At 40.4% G+C, this 18,594-nt stretch overlaps 3 protein-coding genes across 3 annotated transcripts in view; all 3 read right to left on the bottom strand.

The window, feature by feature from the left end:
- Nucleotides 1-18,594, bottom strand: part of ZNF699 (zinc finger protein 699) — a 171,901-nt gene that overhangs the window by 131,167 nt on the left and 22,140 nt on the right. The gene's annotated exons all lie outside the window — the stretch shown is intronic.
- LOC110594009 (olfactory receptor 18-like) lies at nucleotides 2,541-13,937 on the bottom strand. Its single transcript, XM_021705466.1, has 4 exons — nucleotides 13,840-13,937; nucleotides 5,656-5,738; nucleotides 5,414-5,447; nucleotides 2,541-3,483 (listed from the first exon to the last, which is right to left on the bottom strand). Exons 1-4 carry the CDS (start codon nucleotides 13,935-13,937, stop codon nucleotides 2,541-2,543), a joined length of 1,158 nt encoding a protein of 385 aa, XP_021561141.1.
- Nucleotides 15,949-16,938, bottom strand: LOC110593873 (putative gustatory receptor clone PTE01; the record flags this gene model as incomplete). Its single annotated transcript, XM_021705304.1, has 1 exon — nucleotides 15,949-16,938. A coding segment is annotated over one exon (990 nt), but the record flags the coding sequence as incomplete, so codon positions are not given.

Here is an 18,594-nt window from a genome sequence, read left to right as displayed (position 1 = left end):
CATTGTCAGTGAAGTTGGCAGGCCATTTGGCTTAATGTAAAGGCAGAGCAAATTAAACTAGTTATTAGACAGCTTTTCTTTTATTTTTTTTTCAAAGATTTTATTTATTTATTTGACAGAGAGAGAGCACAAGAAGGGGTTGTGAGCAGCAAGCAGAGGGAGAAGCAGGCTCCCTGAGGAGCAGGAAGCCCAATGTGGGGCTTGATCCCAGGACCCTGGGATCATGACCTGAGCTAAAGGCAGATGCTTAACCGACTGAGCCACCCAGGCGCCCCTAGACAGCTTTTCAAAAAGCCCAGATTGCTACCTGAGAAACTATGTGTAGCATCTGTAAAGGAAAGAATGATACGTACATGGGATCCTGGGTGTGTAGCAGAAGACAGGACCCAAAGACAGATTGACGATGATAGAAGAGAAGGAAGCATGCTGACAAAGTGGGATCCTAACGAGGTGGTTGCTAGTGAAAGGAAAGAGCTCCCCTTTGCTGAGGACATGGTCCTTTGCTGTCCTTAAGTAATGAAAATGAAGATAGAGTTAAATGTATCCGTAATGACTCTGGTGACTTAATAAGCCATTGGCACAATTAGAACGACACAGCCACTGAAAATATCACCACTACGTGAAACCTCAACTGTATACCCTTGAACAAGATTTTTCATTACAGTCACCTTTTTATCCTGAGCTCACTTTGCAATCTCCCCATTGCATGTCACAATGTAGCTTTAATCCCTATATTATGATTGATCAGTCAGAGTTCAATCAATAAAAGACAAACCACACTAGTTATTTTAATGAAGGTAATTTTAGTATAGGTATGATTGAATACTTCTATGAAAGGCACAAAAGGAAAAATATGGTAACAGAGCCATAGCTGTAGAATATAGTGACAACACCATGGGCTAAGAGGTGTGGGGAAAAGATTGGGCATTAGTGCATGTGATCTTTATTACCATTATTAGAAGAACTTAAAGAGAAGCCAGAAGGAAAATCAGAGCAGTGATTTAAAGATTCCCAGCCCCTACCACAGCATCACAATTTAAAGTATAGAAGGGTAAGTTTAGAGCAGAAAACAATAGCTTAAAATCCAGCACAGTGGGGCGCCTGGGTGGCTCAGTTGGTTAAGCGACTGCCTTCGGCTCAGGTCATGATCCTGGAGTCCTGGGATCGAGTCCCGCAACGGGCTCCCTGCTCGGCGGGAGTCTGCTTCTCCCTCTGACCCTCCCCCCTCTCGTGCTCTCTATCTCATTCTCTCTCAAATAAATAAATAAAATCTTTAAAAAAAAAAAAATCCAGCACAGTGAACCAGCTGTAGAGTGTGGCGGGAGAAGATACGTAAAAAATATTACCGAGAATATGAGGGGAAAGATCACATTGGCTATTGCTATGGAAAACTCTTTCCTATCTCCTCCTTTCTGATTTCTGATCACTTTGCGACGGTCAGGGTTTGACCATGAACAATGAAGGACCCATACAAGAAAGTCATCTTTGAATGAAAGGTCTGACAAAATTCAATAGTCCTCCACCTTAGCTGCACATTAGACCAATCTTGGGTCTGTTAAAAAACTGTTCATGTTCTTTTTACTCTCCAGTCCAATTGAATCTTAATTGGTGGTGGTGGGACTCAGGCATGAGGATTTTTAAAGCATATCAGATGCTTCAGACACGAAGCCAAGGTTGAGGACCAGTGACATACATTCTTTTAAACAACCTGCATCAGTAGATTTGATCAAAGCCAAAGTATTATGGGAAATAGATGTGACAGTAAAAATGGGTGAGAATATATTTTATTTTTTTTATTTAAATTCAATTAATTAACATATAATGTATTATATGTTAATTATAGATAGAGGTCAGTGAGTCATCAGTCTTGTATAATACCCAGTGCTCATTATATCACATGCCCTCCTTTTCTTTTTTTATCACGTGCCCTCCTTAATGTCCATCACCCAGTTACTCCATCCTCCTAACCCCTCACCTCCAGCAGCCCTCAGTTTGCTTCCTATGATTAAGAATCTCTTATAGTTTGTCTCCCTCTCTGGTTTCATCTTGTTTTATCTTTTTCTCTCTTCCCCTATGATCCTCTGTTTTGTTTCTTAAATTCCTCATATCAGTGAGATCATATGGTAATTGTCTTTCTCTGATTGACTTATTTCACTTGGCATAATTCCCTCTAGTTCCACCCACATTGTTGCAAATGGCAAGATTTCATTTTTTTGATGGCTGAGTAGTATTCCAGAGAATATAATTTAAAAGAGAGTTTGAATTTCTACAGGATGCCTGAGTCATAGGTGACAAGTACAGAAGATTCCATGGGTACAATAAGATACAATTGTGCAGTGATTTTGACATACATGGGGTCCCAGAATACTCCCTTAATTCCATCAGAGATGTGCCAAGATAAAAAATATTTAGATATTTCAAAACAAGAGGAATGGAAACCATGAGCTACAAAATTATATGACCAAAGGGACATGCTTGCTCATACCATATGTTTGGTTTTGCAATCATTTCTAACCAACAGACAAAAAAAAGATCCAAGACTAGGCTCTTCTGTTGAGGAGCCTCTGCAAAGCCCTCTTGATGTCCCTGTTCCTCAGGCTGTAGATGAAGGGATTCAGCATGGGAACAACCACAGCATACATCACTGAGTCCACTGCACCCTTCCTGGGAGAACGTGAGACAGCTGAACTGAGGTACACCCCAAGACCTGTTCCATAAAATAAACAAACAACTGACAGGTGGGAGCCACAGGTGGAGAAGGCTTTGTACTTCCCACCTGTGGATGGGACTCTCAAAATGGAGGAAACAATTCGTGTATAAGAGAAAAGGATCCCTGAGACTGGAATACCACCAAAGATGGCACCAAGAAAATACATGAATATTTTATTGGTGGAAGTATCATTACAGGAAAGTTTGAGGAGCTGAGGAGGGTCACAGAAGAAATGTGGAATTTCCACATTTATGCAAAAGGTAAGTTGTGACATCATGAGGCAGTGCAGCTGAGAGTCCAGAAGGCTGATCAAAAAAGACACCAGAATGAGCAGGCTACAGAGGCGGGGGTTCATGATGACTGGGTAGTGCAGAGGATAACAAATAGCTACAAACCGATCATAGGCCATCACAGTTAAGAGTACACTGTCCAAACAGCCAAAAAGATTAAAAAAAGACAACTGAGTCAGACAGCCCACACGGGAGATGACTCTGTTATGAGTTTTAATGTCCAAAATCACCTTTGGGACCGTGGTACAAGTGAAACCGATGTCAGCCAGGGACAGGATGGAAAGGAACAAGTACATGGGGGTGTGAAGGCAGGAGTCAGAGCTGACAGCTAGGATGATCAGTAGATTCCCCAGCATGGTGACTAGATACATGGACAGGAACAGGCTGAAGATTACAGGCTGCAGTTCTGGATCATCTGAGAACCCCAGGAGGAGGAATTCCAAGGCACCTGTTAGATTCTGGGGTTCCACATAGCAGAGACAGCTTTAGGGAAATCAATGAGAATTTATTAAAAAAAATAGATTATTTATTTATTTATTCGAGAGAGACAGAAAGAAAGCACGAGAGGGGAAAGGGTCAGAAGGAGAAGCAGACTTCCTGCTGAGAAGGGAGCCCAATGCAGGACTCGATCCCAGAACTCCAGGATCATGACTTGAGCCGAAGGCGGTCGCTTAACCAACTAAGCCATTCAAGCACCCAAAATGAGAGTTTAAATAAAGGAAACAAGTATACAGGTATCCATCAGTTTGTCTATATTTTGGATTCAAGCAATTCATAAAGTATTCACATTTGAGGAAAATCTAGCAAAATTTCTCAGTTGTGGCAACACATTCTTTTCTCATTGTCTTTTGCTCCATTCACTTTCTTTGTGCATCCTGTCTCTAACAGCCTGGTTTCTTTTTTTTTTTTTCTTCTTCTTTTTTTAAAGATTTTATTTATTTATTTGACAGAGAGATACACAGCGAGAGAGGGAACACAAGCAGGAGGAGTGGGGGAGGGAGAAGCAGGCTTCCCGCCGAGCAGGGAGCCCGACGCGGGCCTCGATCCCAGGACCCTGGGACCATGACCTGAGCCAAAGGCCGATGCCCAACGACTGAACCACTCAGGCGCCCCTAACAGCCTTGTTTCTATGTGCATCCACTTTGGAAAGACTAGGCTAAAGAAATTAGAAGGGCAAGGATACTTAGAGATTTAAAAATCCATAAACACACTAACATATCAGTCCCCTCCTTTAAAGGAAACAAAAGGAATAAGAAATATCTTTTTCCCTTAAAAAAATTGTTGTAATTAAAGGACACTATTAAGCAGTCAAAAGTATTTTATTTTGTCTAAATGCAGAGAAATTAATTATCTTGATTTGAACTATTTACCAACACCCTATAAGATCTATGTAATAAAGTGTCTGACCCATTTTTTTGTGTGTGATATTTGATTGCTAACAGAGTTTAAGGCATGCTGCTCTCTTAACCCCATCTGCCTGACATCTGGGCTAGCTGATAAGAAAGCCAGGGTCCTCCAGTTATAAAACAAGTATGTTGTGGGGATGTGATATACAGCATGGTAACTATAGTTAATAATACTGTGTTTCATATTTGAAAGTTGCTAAGAGTAGATCTTAAAAGTTAACATGACAAGAAAAAAAATCTTGCAACTATGTATGGTGATGGATGTTAACTAGATTTGTGGTGATCATTTTGCAATATATAAATTTTGAGTTATTATATTGTACACCTGAAACTAATATAATTATATGTCAATTATATCTCAATTTAAAAAAAAAAGCAAGCAAGCAAACAAGCCTGGGTTCTTCCTCCTTTGGTGACAGTGAGACATTCAAACCTCACAAGCATTTCAGACCAGTGTAGAAGGACTGCAATGCTCTCTCTAGACAGGGAGGTCTTCATATTAGGAATAAAACTTTTTATACCCACCTGTATACTTGTTTCCTTTATTTAAACTCTCATTTTGGGTGCCTGAATGGTTTAGTTGGTTAAGCGACCGCCTTCGGCATTATCAGCCTCGACACCCAAGCCAAATTTTGAATAGGAGTCCATCCTATTTCTGCAGAGTGTCCTATCTGAGTGAGTGGGGCATGAGACAATGACCACCACCATATAAGGTCTTTCTTCTCTTGCTCTGGCTTGCTCACTGGCTATGCTGCCTATGGCAAGCATGAAGCATGCACTCTGGACTGGATTGCACCGTGATGCATTTCTTAAGCCCTTCCAATCCTTTCTTATAGATCTAAATGACCTAATTTGGAAGTTTCAATAATTACTTGGCTGTTAGAGACAGGACAATGGTATTAGGTCTTTTCTTAATGTGGCCCTGGCTCTTGTGTCTTGGCCCAGACCTATCCATATGTCTTCGAATGAAGCTGTGACTGATGCTAGGGCCAAGGAAAGGCTCTTACCCTGACTGGCTGTGTGTTTCAACCAGGCATTGTCCTTTAAGGATGTTCAGGGGAAAGAGTATACCCTGTGTAAGATCTAGGTCCATTGGGTGGTTGCTCATGAAAAAATGTCATTGGGGGGGGAGAGAGAGGGAGAAGAAGAGTAAGAAGGAGAGGAAGGGAAGGAGAAGGAGAAGAAAAGCAGTCATTGTTTGTCATGCTCAGGTCTGCACTCCTAAAAACAGGCTGGGACCTTTCAATACCTCTGCTGCTCCTATTGCCCACACCTTTGTTGCAACAAAGATCCAGATCCTCAGGGTTATAGGGAGAAACATCCACAGCACCCCTGTATTACAGTAAAGGGATTAATTCAAACCTGATTTAAGCACAGGGTATATAAACCCTATGAAACAATCATCATCTTGGAGGAGGTCCCTCACCCTGAAGATCTGGCTTGAGGCTGTCTGGAGTAAGAAATTTACAAATATGAGCAGGATAGAGAGGACCCCCCTTGAAATATATCCAGTGATAAAAAACAAAGAAATAAGAAAAGGGAAAAAGAAATTAAGAGAAAGAAAGACACTTGCATATGGGGTTAAGAAACAAAAAACTGAAATAGAGGTATACAATTTGACCCAATTGGAAGTCTGAAATATATTAGAAGAATTTATAGAACAAAAAATAGGTGCTTTTACATCTCTTCAACATCGGTTCTGAATTAACTTTAATATCTGCTGAAATGCACCAATTGGCAAACCTCCATGTTCTCAATCACTACTGGGGCTCGAATTACAGTAATAGCTGGGGATCCCACTAAATTTAAACAAGGTGCCCTCTAGAATCTTAGGGAGGTTCTTGAACAGAAGAACAGAGAACAAACATGTTCTCACCTTCACCACTGAAACTATTACCTTGCCCTCAAAGACCCCACAGTGGGCATGGACACGCCGACCTAATGAGTAATAAATTAAAATTGAATTAAGTCTTTGGCACTGTATAGGAAAAACCCACCCAGTTTTTCACCTCCTGAGTTTCTCCTTTACTTTTACACAGAATACTTCACTTCTGAAACTTCTGGTCAGCAAATGTGTGGGGTTCCCCTCCCCACCACACTAAGCAATTGTCTACATCAGCTGAATGTCCTACAATTTAACTCAATTCTGACACTATCCGCCTGGAGCATCAAATCCCACAGGATAGCTCACAAGACTGCTCCCACCCCACTTCAGATGCCAATCGCAAGTAGTAGGTTCCTCATGTTCTAGCCAACGTCTATGCAATTTGGCTACAAAACTGAGGGTTCCCATGGCCCCCTCTTCAGGGTTTGATGAATTTGATTTGTCACCCTGGAAGAGTGCTTGGAGGGAAACCACTGAATCTCATTCATCAGTCATACAAGACATCCCTGGAAGAAATGAAAGCTCAGGCAAGAAAGCCCCCAGTGTATGGAGGCCATATTGACTACATTGGGTTCCTGTGAACTAACAAAGGGTAATCAATGTGTTATATATATAGATAGATAGATATAGATGACATAGATATGCATATATATATGCAAAGTTTCAGCTCAGAATATATAATATATAATTAATATATATAAACAGATGTATATTAGTTGTTTACACTGTGCCAACCATAGTATAGGTACTGAGGAATCAGAAATGAATGAGGCTTGGGTGCCTGGGTGGCTCAGTTGGTTGGGCGACTGCCTTCAGCTCAGGTCATGATCCTGGAGTCCCGGGATCGAGTCCCACATCGGGCTCCCTGCTCAGCAGGAAGTCTGCTTCTCCCTCTGACCCTCCCCCTCTCATGCTCTCTCTCTGTCTCATTCTTTCTCTCTCAAATAAATAAATAAAATCTTTAAAAAAAAAAAAAGGAAATGAATGAGGCTCAGTTGATTCCCTGCTGGTATTCTGCCTGGAGTGACCTAGAAAGAGAAAGGGAAGGTAGGTTGCATCATTGGTTGCTTTTTGGGGGTTTTTGTTTTAATATTTTATTTAAATAAATAAAATATTTTTTATTTAAAATAAAAAATTTTAGGCTTGCCTGGGTGGCTCAATCAGTTAAGCATCTGCCTTCGGCTCAGGTCATGATCCCAGGGGCTCCCTGCTTGTGGGGAGTCTGCTTCTCCCTTTCCCCACCCGATTCATGCTCTCTCTCCCCCTCTCTCACTCAGTCTCTCTCTCAAATAAATAAAAATCTTTAAAAAAAATAAAAATAAAAAATTTTACTATGCCAAATTTTACTACACTACCGCCAAAATATTATAATTCACTAATACACAAAATTGAGATATTTTATATTATTTTCTGTACAACTTCAAAATATCTGGTAGCTTATACTGACAGAACATCTCAGTTTGGACCTCCCACGTTTCAAGGGCTCATTAGCCCCATGAAACTAAATTGTATGGAAAGATATTCCCCACACACTAAGCCTTGTGAATCGGGTCTTGCTACTCAAATCCAAACCTGACTTCATCCCCTTTTTACCCCAGGACTTGGTAAAAATTAAGTGAGAATGCTGTGCTCTTTTCCTCAACTGTGCACCTCTATCTTGGGGGTGATTATGCAAATGAAAATTAAAAAGCTACATAGCACAAAGCTCAGAGCCTGGCACAAGGAAACCCTCAATAAAGCCTTATATTACGGTGTATTCTCCTCATCACCATCATGATCACCATCATCATATTCATGATCATTTTGGAGCGCTTAGGGAACATTTTGAAGAGATCCATCTCCTGCTCTCATGTGAGTGATGCATATAGAAGCTAGAAATGGGGCGCCTGGGTGGCTCAGTTGGTTAAGCGACTGCCTTCGGCTCAGGTCATGATCCTGGAGTCCCTGGATCGAGTCCCGCATCGGGCTCTCTGCTTGGCAGGGAGCCTGCTTCTCCCTCTGACCCTCCCCCCTCTCATGTGCTCTCTGTCTCTCTCATTCTCTCTGTCTCAAATAAATAAATAAAATCTTAAAAAAAAAAAAAAAAAGCTAGAAATGGTGTTGGAGGAGAGCAGAATTCTGAATGAGAGTTCTGAAATCCCCAACAGGAAAAAGAACATAAACTTCATGGGTCTCTGAGCTGAAACTTTGCATATTGCTGCCCTCCCATCTGGCCAGCCCCAGCTTGTCTAGCTGATGAGGAAGCAGTTCCTGGCAGTCCCTCTTCCATCCACCATCTCCCTGGGCACTCACTGGTCTGTACTGTACCTCTGCTGGGTCATGACTAGGAGTTCGGATCCACCCCCCTTTCCTGCCCGGTGAATGATGATGGCTGAGGCTTTGTCTTCAGGATTGGCAGGAATACAGACTCAGGCATGAATCCTGTTATGCAGATGATAACTCCGGGAGGAGAAGAGAGTATGCAGCCCAATGGTCCTGGTAGCCAGGAAGGCTGGAGGCACTGGCTAATTATTTATTCCTGTATGACCTTGAGAGCTCAATGCACAGAGCTCATAATTAGCAAAATTGGTCCATGTTACCCCAATCTCTGAGGACTTCCTAATAACAGAAGAAGAAAAGGAGAAAAGTGCATGTATTTAGAAGGGTCCGGGCCCTTTCTCTTCTTAGGAGAAAGCTCATCTATACACTTTGCTTCTGATTTCCAATTTCGAGGATCTTAACACAAAGTACCGAGTCCTTTTTTTTTTTTTTCAGTTTAATTTATGACTTTTTGACTTTGACATCTGCAAATCCTTTATGGCAATCATGTAAATTAGAGAGAATTCAGTCTTCTATAACAAGAATCAGAAACTATTTCTATCTTCAGAGTTAAGATTTATGTCTCTAAGAGGAACTTCTTATTTCCCTTTTTTAAGTTTTTTCCCTTATTTAAATAACAGCCCAAGTCCTAGATTTTCTTTCATTGATGTATATATGTATTTAGAATAATATTAATTGTTATGTGCTTTTTTTATAACTTGCTACTTCTCTTAAATAAACAAGAGTATCTAACAAGATTGCAATCAATGTGTCAGCCAGAGCCACAGTCCTCTCAAAGTTTGAGTGGGAGAAGACCTGTTTCCAAGCCCACTCACATAGCTGTTGGAAGGATGGAGTCCCTTGTGGGCGGTTGGCCAGAGGTATTCTTTAGTTCTCAGCCACATGGGTCTTTCATGGGGAAGCTCACACATGGCAGTTGACTTCCATCAGAATAAGCAGACAGGTGATAGAGAAACAACAGACAGGAAGATAAAAGCCGGAGTCTTTTTGCACCCTAATCTCAGAAGTGACATCTCATCAGTTTTACCATGTTGTGTTGGTTGGAAACAAGTCACTAACCCAGGACACACTTAAGGGGATAAGTCTCCACAACGGCATAAATATAGGAGGTGGATGTCAGTGGGAGCATGAAAATCTTCCCACCGTGCAGGCTTCGCTCTTTACCAGGAAATTGGTCTCTAAACACCACAAACTCTAGAGATGTCTCTTTGTTTCCCAACACGGTCCACAATCCATCACACTAAAAGGCTCTCAACAAAATTCCCCTGCGGAATATCTGACATGTGGGCAGAAATTGCCTCTGATTTGGCATTTCTGCAGATCCCACCATGTTGCTTTAGGACATGTAGTCAGGAGAAGCTGATGCAGTTTCTCTTCTATCACCAGGGTCTTTCCATTGACAACTCACCAAGCTGTAGCCATTCTATGCTGAAATTCAACAAATGTCCCCTGTGGTTTCTGATTTCTGTACACCGACAAGAATTCATTTGCCCCCAGAATGTATTTTCTTTAGATTACTTTGTGTTCACAAATCCTAATGTTTAAATAAATGTGATTTTGGCCTGTGGGGTTTTTTCTGGTTGCCAAAATAAATTGTATATAAATGATAGTCCCTTGCAACCTGCCACATCCTACCCATGTGGTTCTCCTGGCTCAGAGGACTCTTGATGAGTAATTCAGAGATTGATCTGTCATTATCTGATGCAAAGAGAGATCAATTAAAGCAAGATAGTGAAGAAGGCAACCCCGGCCTCTGTACCCCCTACAGAGATCAATAATTAGCTATCCTTGCAAAAAAACAGCTCTGGAAGAGTTCAGAAGTCTACTTAAGAAACTTCAGCAAACAATGGAACAAAATACCTGAGAATAACCACCCAAAAGGGAAGGAAGAACAGCTTCATTCTGCCTGCAGCATTCCATCCCCACAGTTACACTGCTCAGCACCAAGAGGGAACTCCCCAGCTAGAAGAGTTCCCCTCAGCAGGAAAGGGAGAGTAGGGTGAGTGACCATCTTACCCAGCCTTTCAGTGCACTGTACAAAGTTTCAGTTATACTGCATCCAGAGAATGGTAAATCTTGCACATATAGACACAGCTAGAAACAAGGAAGGAGTGTAAGGACTCTACCAATATCAGCCACAAGCAGGTGTGGTACTAACATAGAAATAGACAAAGAAACAAATGGTACAGAGTCAAGGGCCCAGAAATAAATCCCTGAATGTATAGTCAACTAATATTTGACGAGGGAGCCAAAACACTCAATGGGGAAAAGATATTCTTTTCAAAAAATAGTGTTGGGAAAACTAGATTATCACATGCAGAAGAATAAAATTAGACCCTTATCTTACACCACTCACAAAAATGAACTTGAAATGGGTTAAAGACTTAAACATAAGACCTGAAAACATAAAACCCTTAGAAGAAAACATAGGGGAAAAACTCTTTCACATTGTCTGGCAGCAATTTCCTGGATAGGACACTAAAAGTACAAGCAACAAAAGCAAAAATAAAGAAGTGGGACTACATCAAACTAAAAAGCTTCTGCAAAGCAAAAGAAACAACAAAATGAAGAAGCAACCACAGAATGGGAGAATGGGAAGACATATTTGGAAATCATATATCTGATAAGAAGTTAATATCCAAAATATATAAAGAACACACGACTCAATGGCAAAAGAAGAAAAAAGTAAAAATGGGCAGAGGAGCTAAGTAAGCAATTTTCCAAAGTAGACTAACAAATGGCCAACAGGTACATTAAAGGTGTTTGACATCATTCATCATCAGGGAAGTGCAAAGCAAAACCACAATGAGATATCAACTCATACCTGTTAAAATGACTATCTTCAAAGACACATATAACAAATGTTGGCAAGGATGTGAAGAAAAGGGAACCCTTGTGCACTGTTGTGGGGATGTACATTAGTATGAACATGATGGAAAACAGCATGTAGATGTCTCAAAATATTAAAAATAGAACTACCATATGATCTAGCAATCTCATTTCTTGACATATATCCAAAGGAAATGAAAACAGGATGTCAAAGAGTTATCTGTGCTCCCATGTTCATTGCAGCATTATTCACATTATCCAAAATATAAAAATAATCCAAGTGTCCATCAACAGACAAATGGATAAAGAAGATATGACATATATAGATACACACACAATGGAATATTATTCAGCTATAAGAAAGAAGCAAATTCTGCCATTTACAACAGAGATGGACATTGAGGGCATTATGCTAAGTGAAATAAGTCAGAGAAAGACAAATACTGCATGATATCTCTTATATTTGGAATCTAAAACAGCCAAACTCAGAAAAAAAAGTTAAAAAGTGGTTACCAGGGGTTGGAGGGGGGGGGAGTAGGGATATGTTGGTTAAAAGGTACAAACTTCCAGTTATAAGATAAATAAGTTCTAGGGATCTAATGTACAGCATGATGATTGTAGTTAACAATACTATATTATGGGCGCCTGGGTGGCTCAGTCGTTAAGCGTCTGCCTTTGGCTCAGGTCATGATCTCAGGGTCCTGGGATCGAGCTCCGCATCAGGCTCCCTGTTCCGTGGGAAGCCTGCTTCTCCCTCTCCCACTCCCCCTGCTTGTGTTCCTGCTCTCGCTATCTCTCTCTGTCAAATAAATAAATAAAATCTTTAAAAAAAAAATACTGTATTATATTTAAAGTTGCTAAGAAAGTAGATCTTAAATGTTCTCACCGCAAAAAAGAAATGGTAATTGTGTGACATAACGGAAGTGTTAGCTAACTCTATGGTGGTAATCACTTTGCAATATATCAGTGTACCAAATCAACACATTGTACATCTTAAACTTACACAATGTTGCATATCAATTATATTTCAATAAAGTTGGAATAAGAAATCTATCAACCACAGGGTAGATGATGATGATAATGATATCTATATTTAGTTAGTTCTTACCATGCGCATATTGTCTTTTTAATCCTAGAGTGCTTTCAGCTAAATACCATTTAAAATGAAGGATTAGAGGGCGCCTGGGTGGCTCAGTTGGTTAAGCGACTGCCTTCGGCTCAGGTCATGATCCTGGAGTCCCGGGATCGAGTCCCGCATCGGGCTCCCTGCTTGGCGGGGAGTCTGCTTCTCCCTCTGACCCTCCTCCCTCTCATGCTCTCTGTCTCTCATTCTCTCTCTCTCAAATAAATAAAAATAAAATCTTTAAAAAAATTAAAAAATAAAATGAAGGATTAGAGGCCACAAAAGTTATAAAAAAATATATCCCAGTGCACTCAGCTAATGCATTAGAAGAGCTGATGTTGGGGGCGCCTGGATGGCTCAGTGGGTTAAGCGTCTGCCTTCGGTTCAGGTCATGATCCCAGGGTCCTGGGATCGAGCCCCACATTAGGCTCCCTGCTCAGCGGGAAACCTGCTTCTTCCCCTCCCACTCCCCCTGCTTGTGTTCCCTCTCTTGCTGTGTCTCTCTTTGTCAAATAAATAAAAATATTTTTTAGAAAAGAGCTGATGTTGCAAATCAAATTTTGGCCTACAAAGCCCATATGTTCAAACTATACACTGGCCTGTTAATAATTGGTTATGACAGTTTGCCCTTGTTGATCTCCTACTACATATAAATCATGTTATATTCAGCACATTCGATGATACCTTCTCAACCAGCCTTTCATTTAAGTGGTCTTGTTGTCATAACTCTGTAGATGAGAAATTTAAATAGAAATATGTTATGTATCATACTCAAAGCCACGCAGTTTGTAACATCAGGTTACTTATAAATTACTGGAATGCTTATTTAAATTAACTTCCTTAATGTTATAATAGGATTTACCATTTGATGGGAAACTACCATCTGACTGAACCATGGCACAATTATATATAATTACTGCATGGCCTTGGAAGATAAGCTTTATTGCCCCTAATTTGCTGCTGAGAATTCTGGGGCTCAGAAAGGAACTTTGAGTTGCTAAAATTTTCAAATTTTTGAGCCTATATTTGGGCAGTGGAGTATTTTCCTATCCCACATTTTTTTCTACTATCTCTGTTTCCTATTCTAGTCAAGAATTGTCACACCACATTCGGATGGCTATGTGAATCTTCCAGTCTTTTCCTATGCACTCTTCCAAATCCAAATCTAAAAACAAACAAACAAAAACCAAAGCACTACCTCTGGGTAGAGTCTACCATTTGACATCAAATGGCAACATTACTTTCCCTCTTAACAAGGTTCTTTGGCTATCACTTACGTTTGAATAAATGGATATGCAAATATAGAAATGTAGTCATTTTTATTGGGTGGTAACTTCCCACTAACTGTTTTGGCTTCATCATCTGTCAATTTCATGTCTTTCTCCAATATCAAAGTTCCTTATCAATGTAGTTAGTAGGTGATTTACCTCAGAGATAAAAGGCAGGGTAAATTAAACTAGTTGGACAGGTTTTCAGAGAACCAAAATTACTACCAAAAAACTATGTATGACATTTTTAAAGAAAGATGGATACTCATATTGAAGAACCAAATGGAGCTCAAAGACTGATTTATCAATGACAGAAGACAAGGAAGCATGGTAACAAAGTGAAGTCCTAAACAGGCCATTACTAGAGAAAGAAAAGGGCCCACCTTTGCTGACAACATAAACCTTGGCTGCTGAGGATTTTTTTAAAAATGAAGACAAAGTAGGGGCACCTGGGTGGCTCAGTCGTTAAGCATCTGCCTTCGGCTCAGGTCATGATCCCAGGGTCCTGGGATCGAGCCCCACATCAGGCTCCCTGCTCTGCGGGAAGCCTGCTTCTCCCTCTCCCTCTGCCCCTGCTTGTGTTCCCTCTCTTGCTGTGTCTCTCTCTGTCAAATAAATAAATAAAATCTTAAAAAAAAAAATGAAGACAAAGTACAATTTATTTATGATGAAATTTGTGACTTAGTCGGGGCACCTGGGTGGCTCAGTTGGTTAAGCGACTGCCTTCGGCTCAGGTCATGATCCTAGAGTCATAAAATGGAGTCCCGCATCAGGCTCCCTGCTTGGAGGGGAGTCTTCTTCTCCCTCTGACCCTCTTCCCTCTTGTGCTCTCTCTCTCTCTCATGCTCTCTCTCAAATACATAAATAAATAATCTTTAAAATATAAAAAATAAAACCACCTTTATTTTATGAGCTCATTTTGCAATATTCTAACAGCACGCAACTCATAACACATCTTTCTCCTCATGTTATAATTTAACATTCAGGGTTCAGTCAAGAAAAAAGATATTGGGGCACCTGGGTATCTCAGTCAGTTAAACGTCTGACTCTTGTTTTCAGCTCAGGTCATGATCTCAGGGTCATGGGACCGAGCTCCCAATTGGGCTCCATTCTCAGCTTGGAGTCTGCTTAAGATTCTCTCTCTCTGCCCCTCTGTCCACTCACGTTCTCTCTCTCCTAAGTAAATAAATATATATATATAGAAAAAAAGAAATCAAGCTAATTATTTTAATAAAGAGAATTGAGTGTAGTTAGTTGGTTAAATAGCTACCACAGGACAAAGCAAAAAATGGAGCAATGTGGTGACAGATGGAAGCCAATAAATACCAAGGGCTTAGGGGTTTAGAGGGAGTAGTGAACTTTACTTAATTTTAGAGTGTAAAGACAACTAAACTCTCTTGGGTGTTTTTAAAAAATCCTCATACCTAGACACACACCTGTCCAACTAAATCAGAATCTCTGGTGATGAGACCCAGTCGTCATTATTTATAAGACTCCTCAGGAAATTCTAACAAAATCCATGGTTAAGGACCAGTAAATGGCATCCTTAGACATTACCTGAATAAACAGTTTTGAGAGATGCAAAATTTATATGGAAAATACACAGAAATCATGGAAAAGGATGTAAATTTTAAATATATGAAAAGAGAGTTGTAGGGGTACCTAGGTGGCTCAGTTGGTTGAGCATTCAACTCTTGGTTTCCGTTCAGGTCATGGTCTCAGGATTGTGGGATCGAGCCCTGTGACAGGCTCCAAGCTCAGCGGGGAGTCTGCTTGAGATTCTCTCCCTCTCCTTCTCCCTGTGCCCCTCCTCCCCCTCTCCAATAAATAAATAAATCTTAAAGAGAGAGAGAGTTCTACATTTCACCTGGATACCGGGGTCATTGAGGAGAACCTCTCATGCATTCATTATGATGTACAAAGCGTCCAAGAATACTCCCCCAATCCAATTAAAAACAAATTAAAAAAGTAATATTCATATAGGAAACATGAAGAGGAATGAAAACCATGATATTGAAAAAAATTGTGTCCAAGAAAGCAGTATTTGCTGGTCTACATGTTTGGTTTTGCCAATTTTTTTCAACCCACACTTCAAAAAGGATTGCACACATACTGAGATTAGCCTGTTCTTCTGAGGAACCTCCAAAGGGCACTCTTGATGTCCCTGTTTCTCAGGCTGTAAATGAAGGGGTTCAGCATGGGAGTGACTATGGTATACACAACCGAGGCCACCATATCCTTCCTGGGGGAAGGCGACAATGCTGATCCAAGGTACACTCCAATAGCAGTACCATAAAATAAGCAAACAACTGACAGGTGGGAGCCACAGGTGGAGAAGGCTTTGTACTTCCCATCTGTGGATGGGACTCTCAGAATGGAGGAAACAACTTTATAGTAAGAGAAAAAGATCCCTGAGATGGGGAGAAAGCCAGAGATGGCACCAACAAAATACATGACAATGTTATTGGTGGAGGTGTCAGAACAGGCAAGGTTCAGGAGTTGAGAAGGATCGCAGAAAAAATTAGAAAGTTCCATATCCTTGAAGCAGGTAAGTTTTGACACAATCAAATTGTGCAGCTGGGAGTCCAAAAGGCTAACAAAAAAAGACAACAAAACTAAGAAGCCACAGAGGTGAGGGTTCATGATGACTGAGTAGTGTAGAGGGTGACAGATGGCCACAAACCGGTCATACGCCATCACAGTCAGAAGCATACCATCCATACATCCAAAAAGGATCAAAAAGGACATCTGAGTCAGGCAACCCATATAAGAGATGGCTCTGCTCTGAGTTTGGATGTCCACGATCATCTTGGGGATTGTGGTAGAAGTGAAACCGATGTCAGCCAAGGACAGGTTGGAAAGGAAGAAGTACATGGGGGTGTGGAGGTGGGAGTCAGAGCTGACAGCCAGGACGATGAGCAGGTTCCCGAGCACGGTGACCAGATACATGGACAGGAACAGCCCAAAGAGAAGGGGCTGCAGTTCTGGATCATCTGAGAGTCCCGTAAGGAAGAATTCTGAGACCCTTGTTAGATTTTGTGGTTCTATGTAGCTTGGACACCTTCTGAAAAAGAAAAGAGGGTTGGAAAAGTGAATCAAGTAAATGGGCAGTCAGCACTGTGTCCCTATTGCGTATTCGAGCAATTCACAAGTAAAATATTCACACTTGGGGCCATACCCTCCAGCGCGTTCAGCAATATTTCTGTGTCTCAAATCCAATTTTCTTAGAACCGTTTCCTCATTGGTTTCTGTGTTATTCACATCTCTCTATACACACTTTAAAGACACTCAACTGAAGAATGTTAGAGGACCAAGAACATTTAGAGATAAATGATAAATCCATGATCACCATAAAATACTCTTAAAGAAACATACAGAATAAGAAACATTCTTCTCCCTTTAAGGAAAAAAATCATTCTAATTAAAGGACACTTAGAAGCAGCCTTATTTTATTCAAATAAGTGCAAGAAATTCCCTTTAGAATATTGATAAACTGTATAATTGCTAGAACTACATTACTGACATTCTAAATTAAAATCAAATGTTTGGGGCGCCTGGGTGGCTCAATTGTTAAGCGTCTGCCTTAGGCTCAGGTCATGATCCCAGGGTCCTGGGATCGAGTCCCACATCGGGCTCCCTGCTCCGTGGGAAGCCTGCTTCTCCCTCTCCCACTCCCCCTGCTTGTGTTCCCTCTCTTGCGCTGTCTCTCTCTGTCAAATAAATAAATAAAATCTTTTAAAAAAATAAAATAATAAAATAAAATAAAATGTTTATAATCAGAAAGGGTTTTTTTTAACATGTTAATTATCTCCAGGGGTTTTCATCAATCTGTTTTCGACATCTCTCTTCCATGGAAATACATGCTCACTCAAATATGTGGGTTGTCTTTTGAGTCTTTTCAAATATAACTCTTAACTGTGACCTGATAGACTTCAAATTTTGATAAGTATGTTTTGGTTAAATGCACAAAATCATGCAGTGTCAGTGACCCAGTAGATGGTATTAGTGTACAATGCCCCTGTGGATCATTAAACAATAACTTTTAAAAAATACTTTCTTCCTATCTCTCAGTTTATGCAGGATTAAATATCAACCCTACACAATCTCAGGGAAATTGACACTGGTGTTTGACACTCTCTTTGGGGTTTTGTTTCGTTTTGTTTTGCTTTTGGTCTCTATTTTGTAGTGCTTTGGTATTGGTAAAAGTGCTTACATATATTTCTAATCCTAAACATTTGGAAGTGCTGCGTCCTCATGAAATCCAACTCTCTAATTATAGAGAGGAATTTAGGAGCTTACAAGACCCCCCAAACCAGGTCTGAAATCCAGCCTTCTTGTGCTTCCTTAACTTCAATCTTTACTGAAACAGGGAGAATTCTCCTTAATTATTCATTCTTTTGAAAATTAATTCCCCTTAAGAGTCTGGGGGTTGTTTGTTTGTCTTTTTTGTTTGTTCATTTATTTTTTTCTTAAATTCCACATATGAGTGAAATCATATGGTATTTGTCTTTCTCTGACTTATTTTGCTTAGCATAATACCCTCTAGGTCCATCCATGTTGTTGAAAATAAATAAATAAATACATAAATAAATAATAAAATCAATTCTCCTTAAATAGTTATTTTTTTTAAGATGTTATTTTTTTTTTTAAGATTTTATTTATTTATTTGACAGAGAGAGACACAGCGAGAGAAGGAACACAAGCAGGGGCAGTGGGAGAGGGAGAAGCAGGCTTCCCGCGGAGCAGGGAGCCCGATGCGGGGCT

The sequence above is a fragment of the Neomonachus schauinslandi genome, chromosome 1, assembly GCF_002201575.2.
Source record: "Neomonachus schauinslandi chromosome 1, ASM220157v2, whole genome shotgun sequence".
NCBI lineage: Eukaryota > Metazoa > Chordata > Mammalia > Carnivora > Phocidae > Neomonachus > Neomonachus schauinslandi.
Note: the sequence above shows the minus strand (reverse complement) of the source record. Positions and strands in the feature narration are given on the sequence as shown.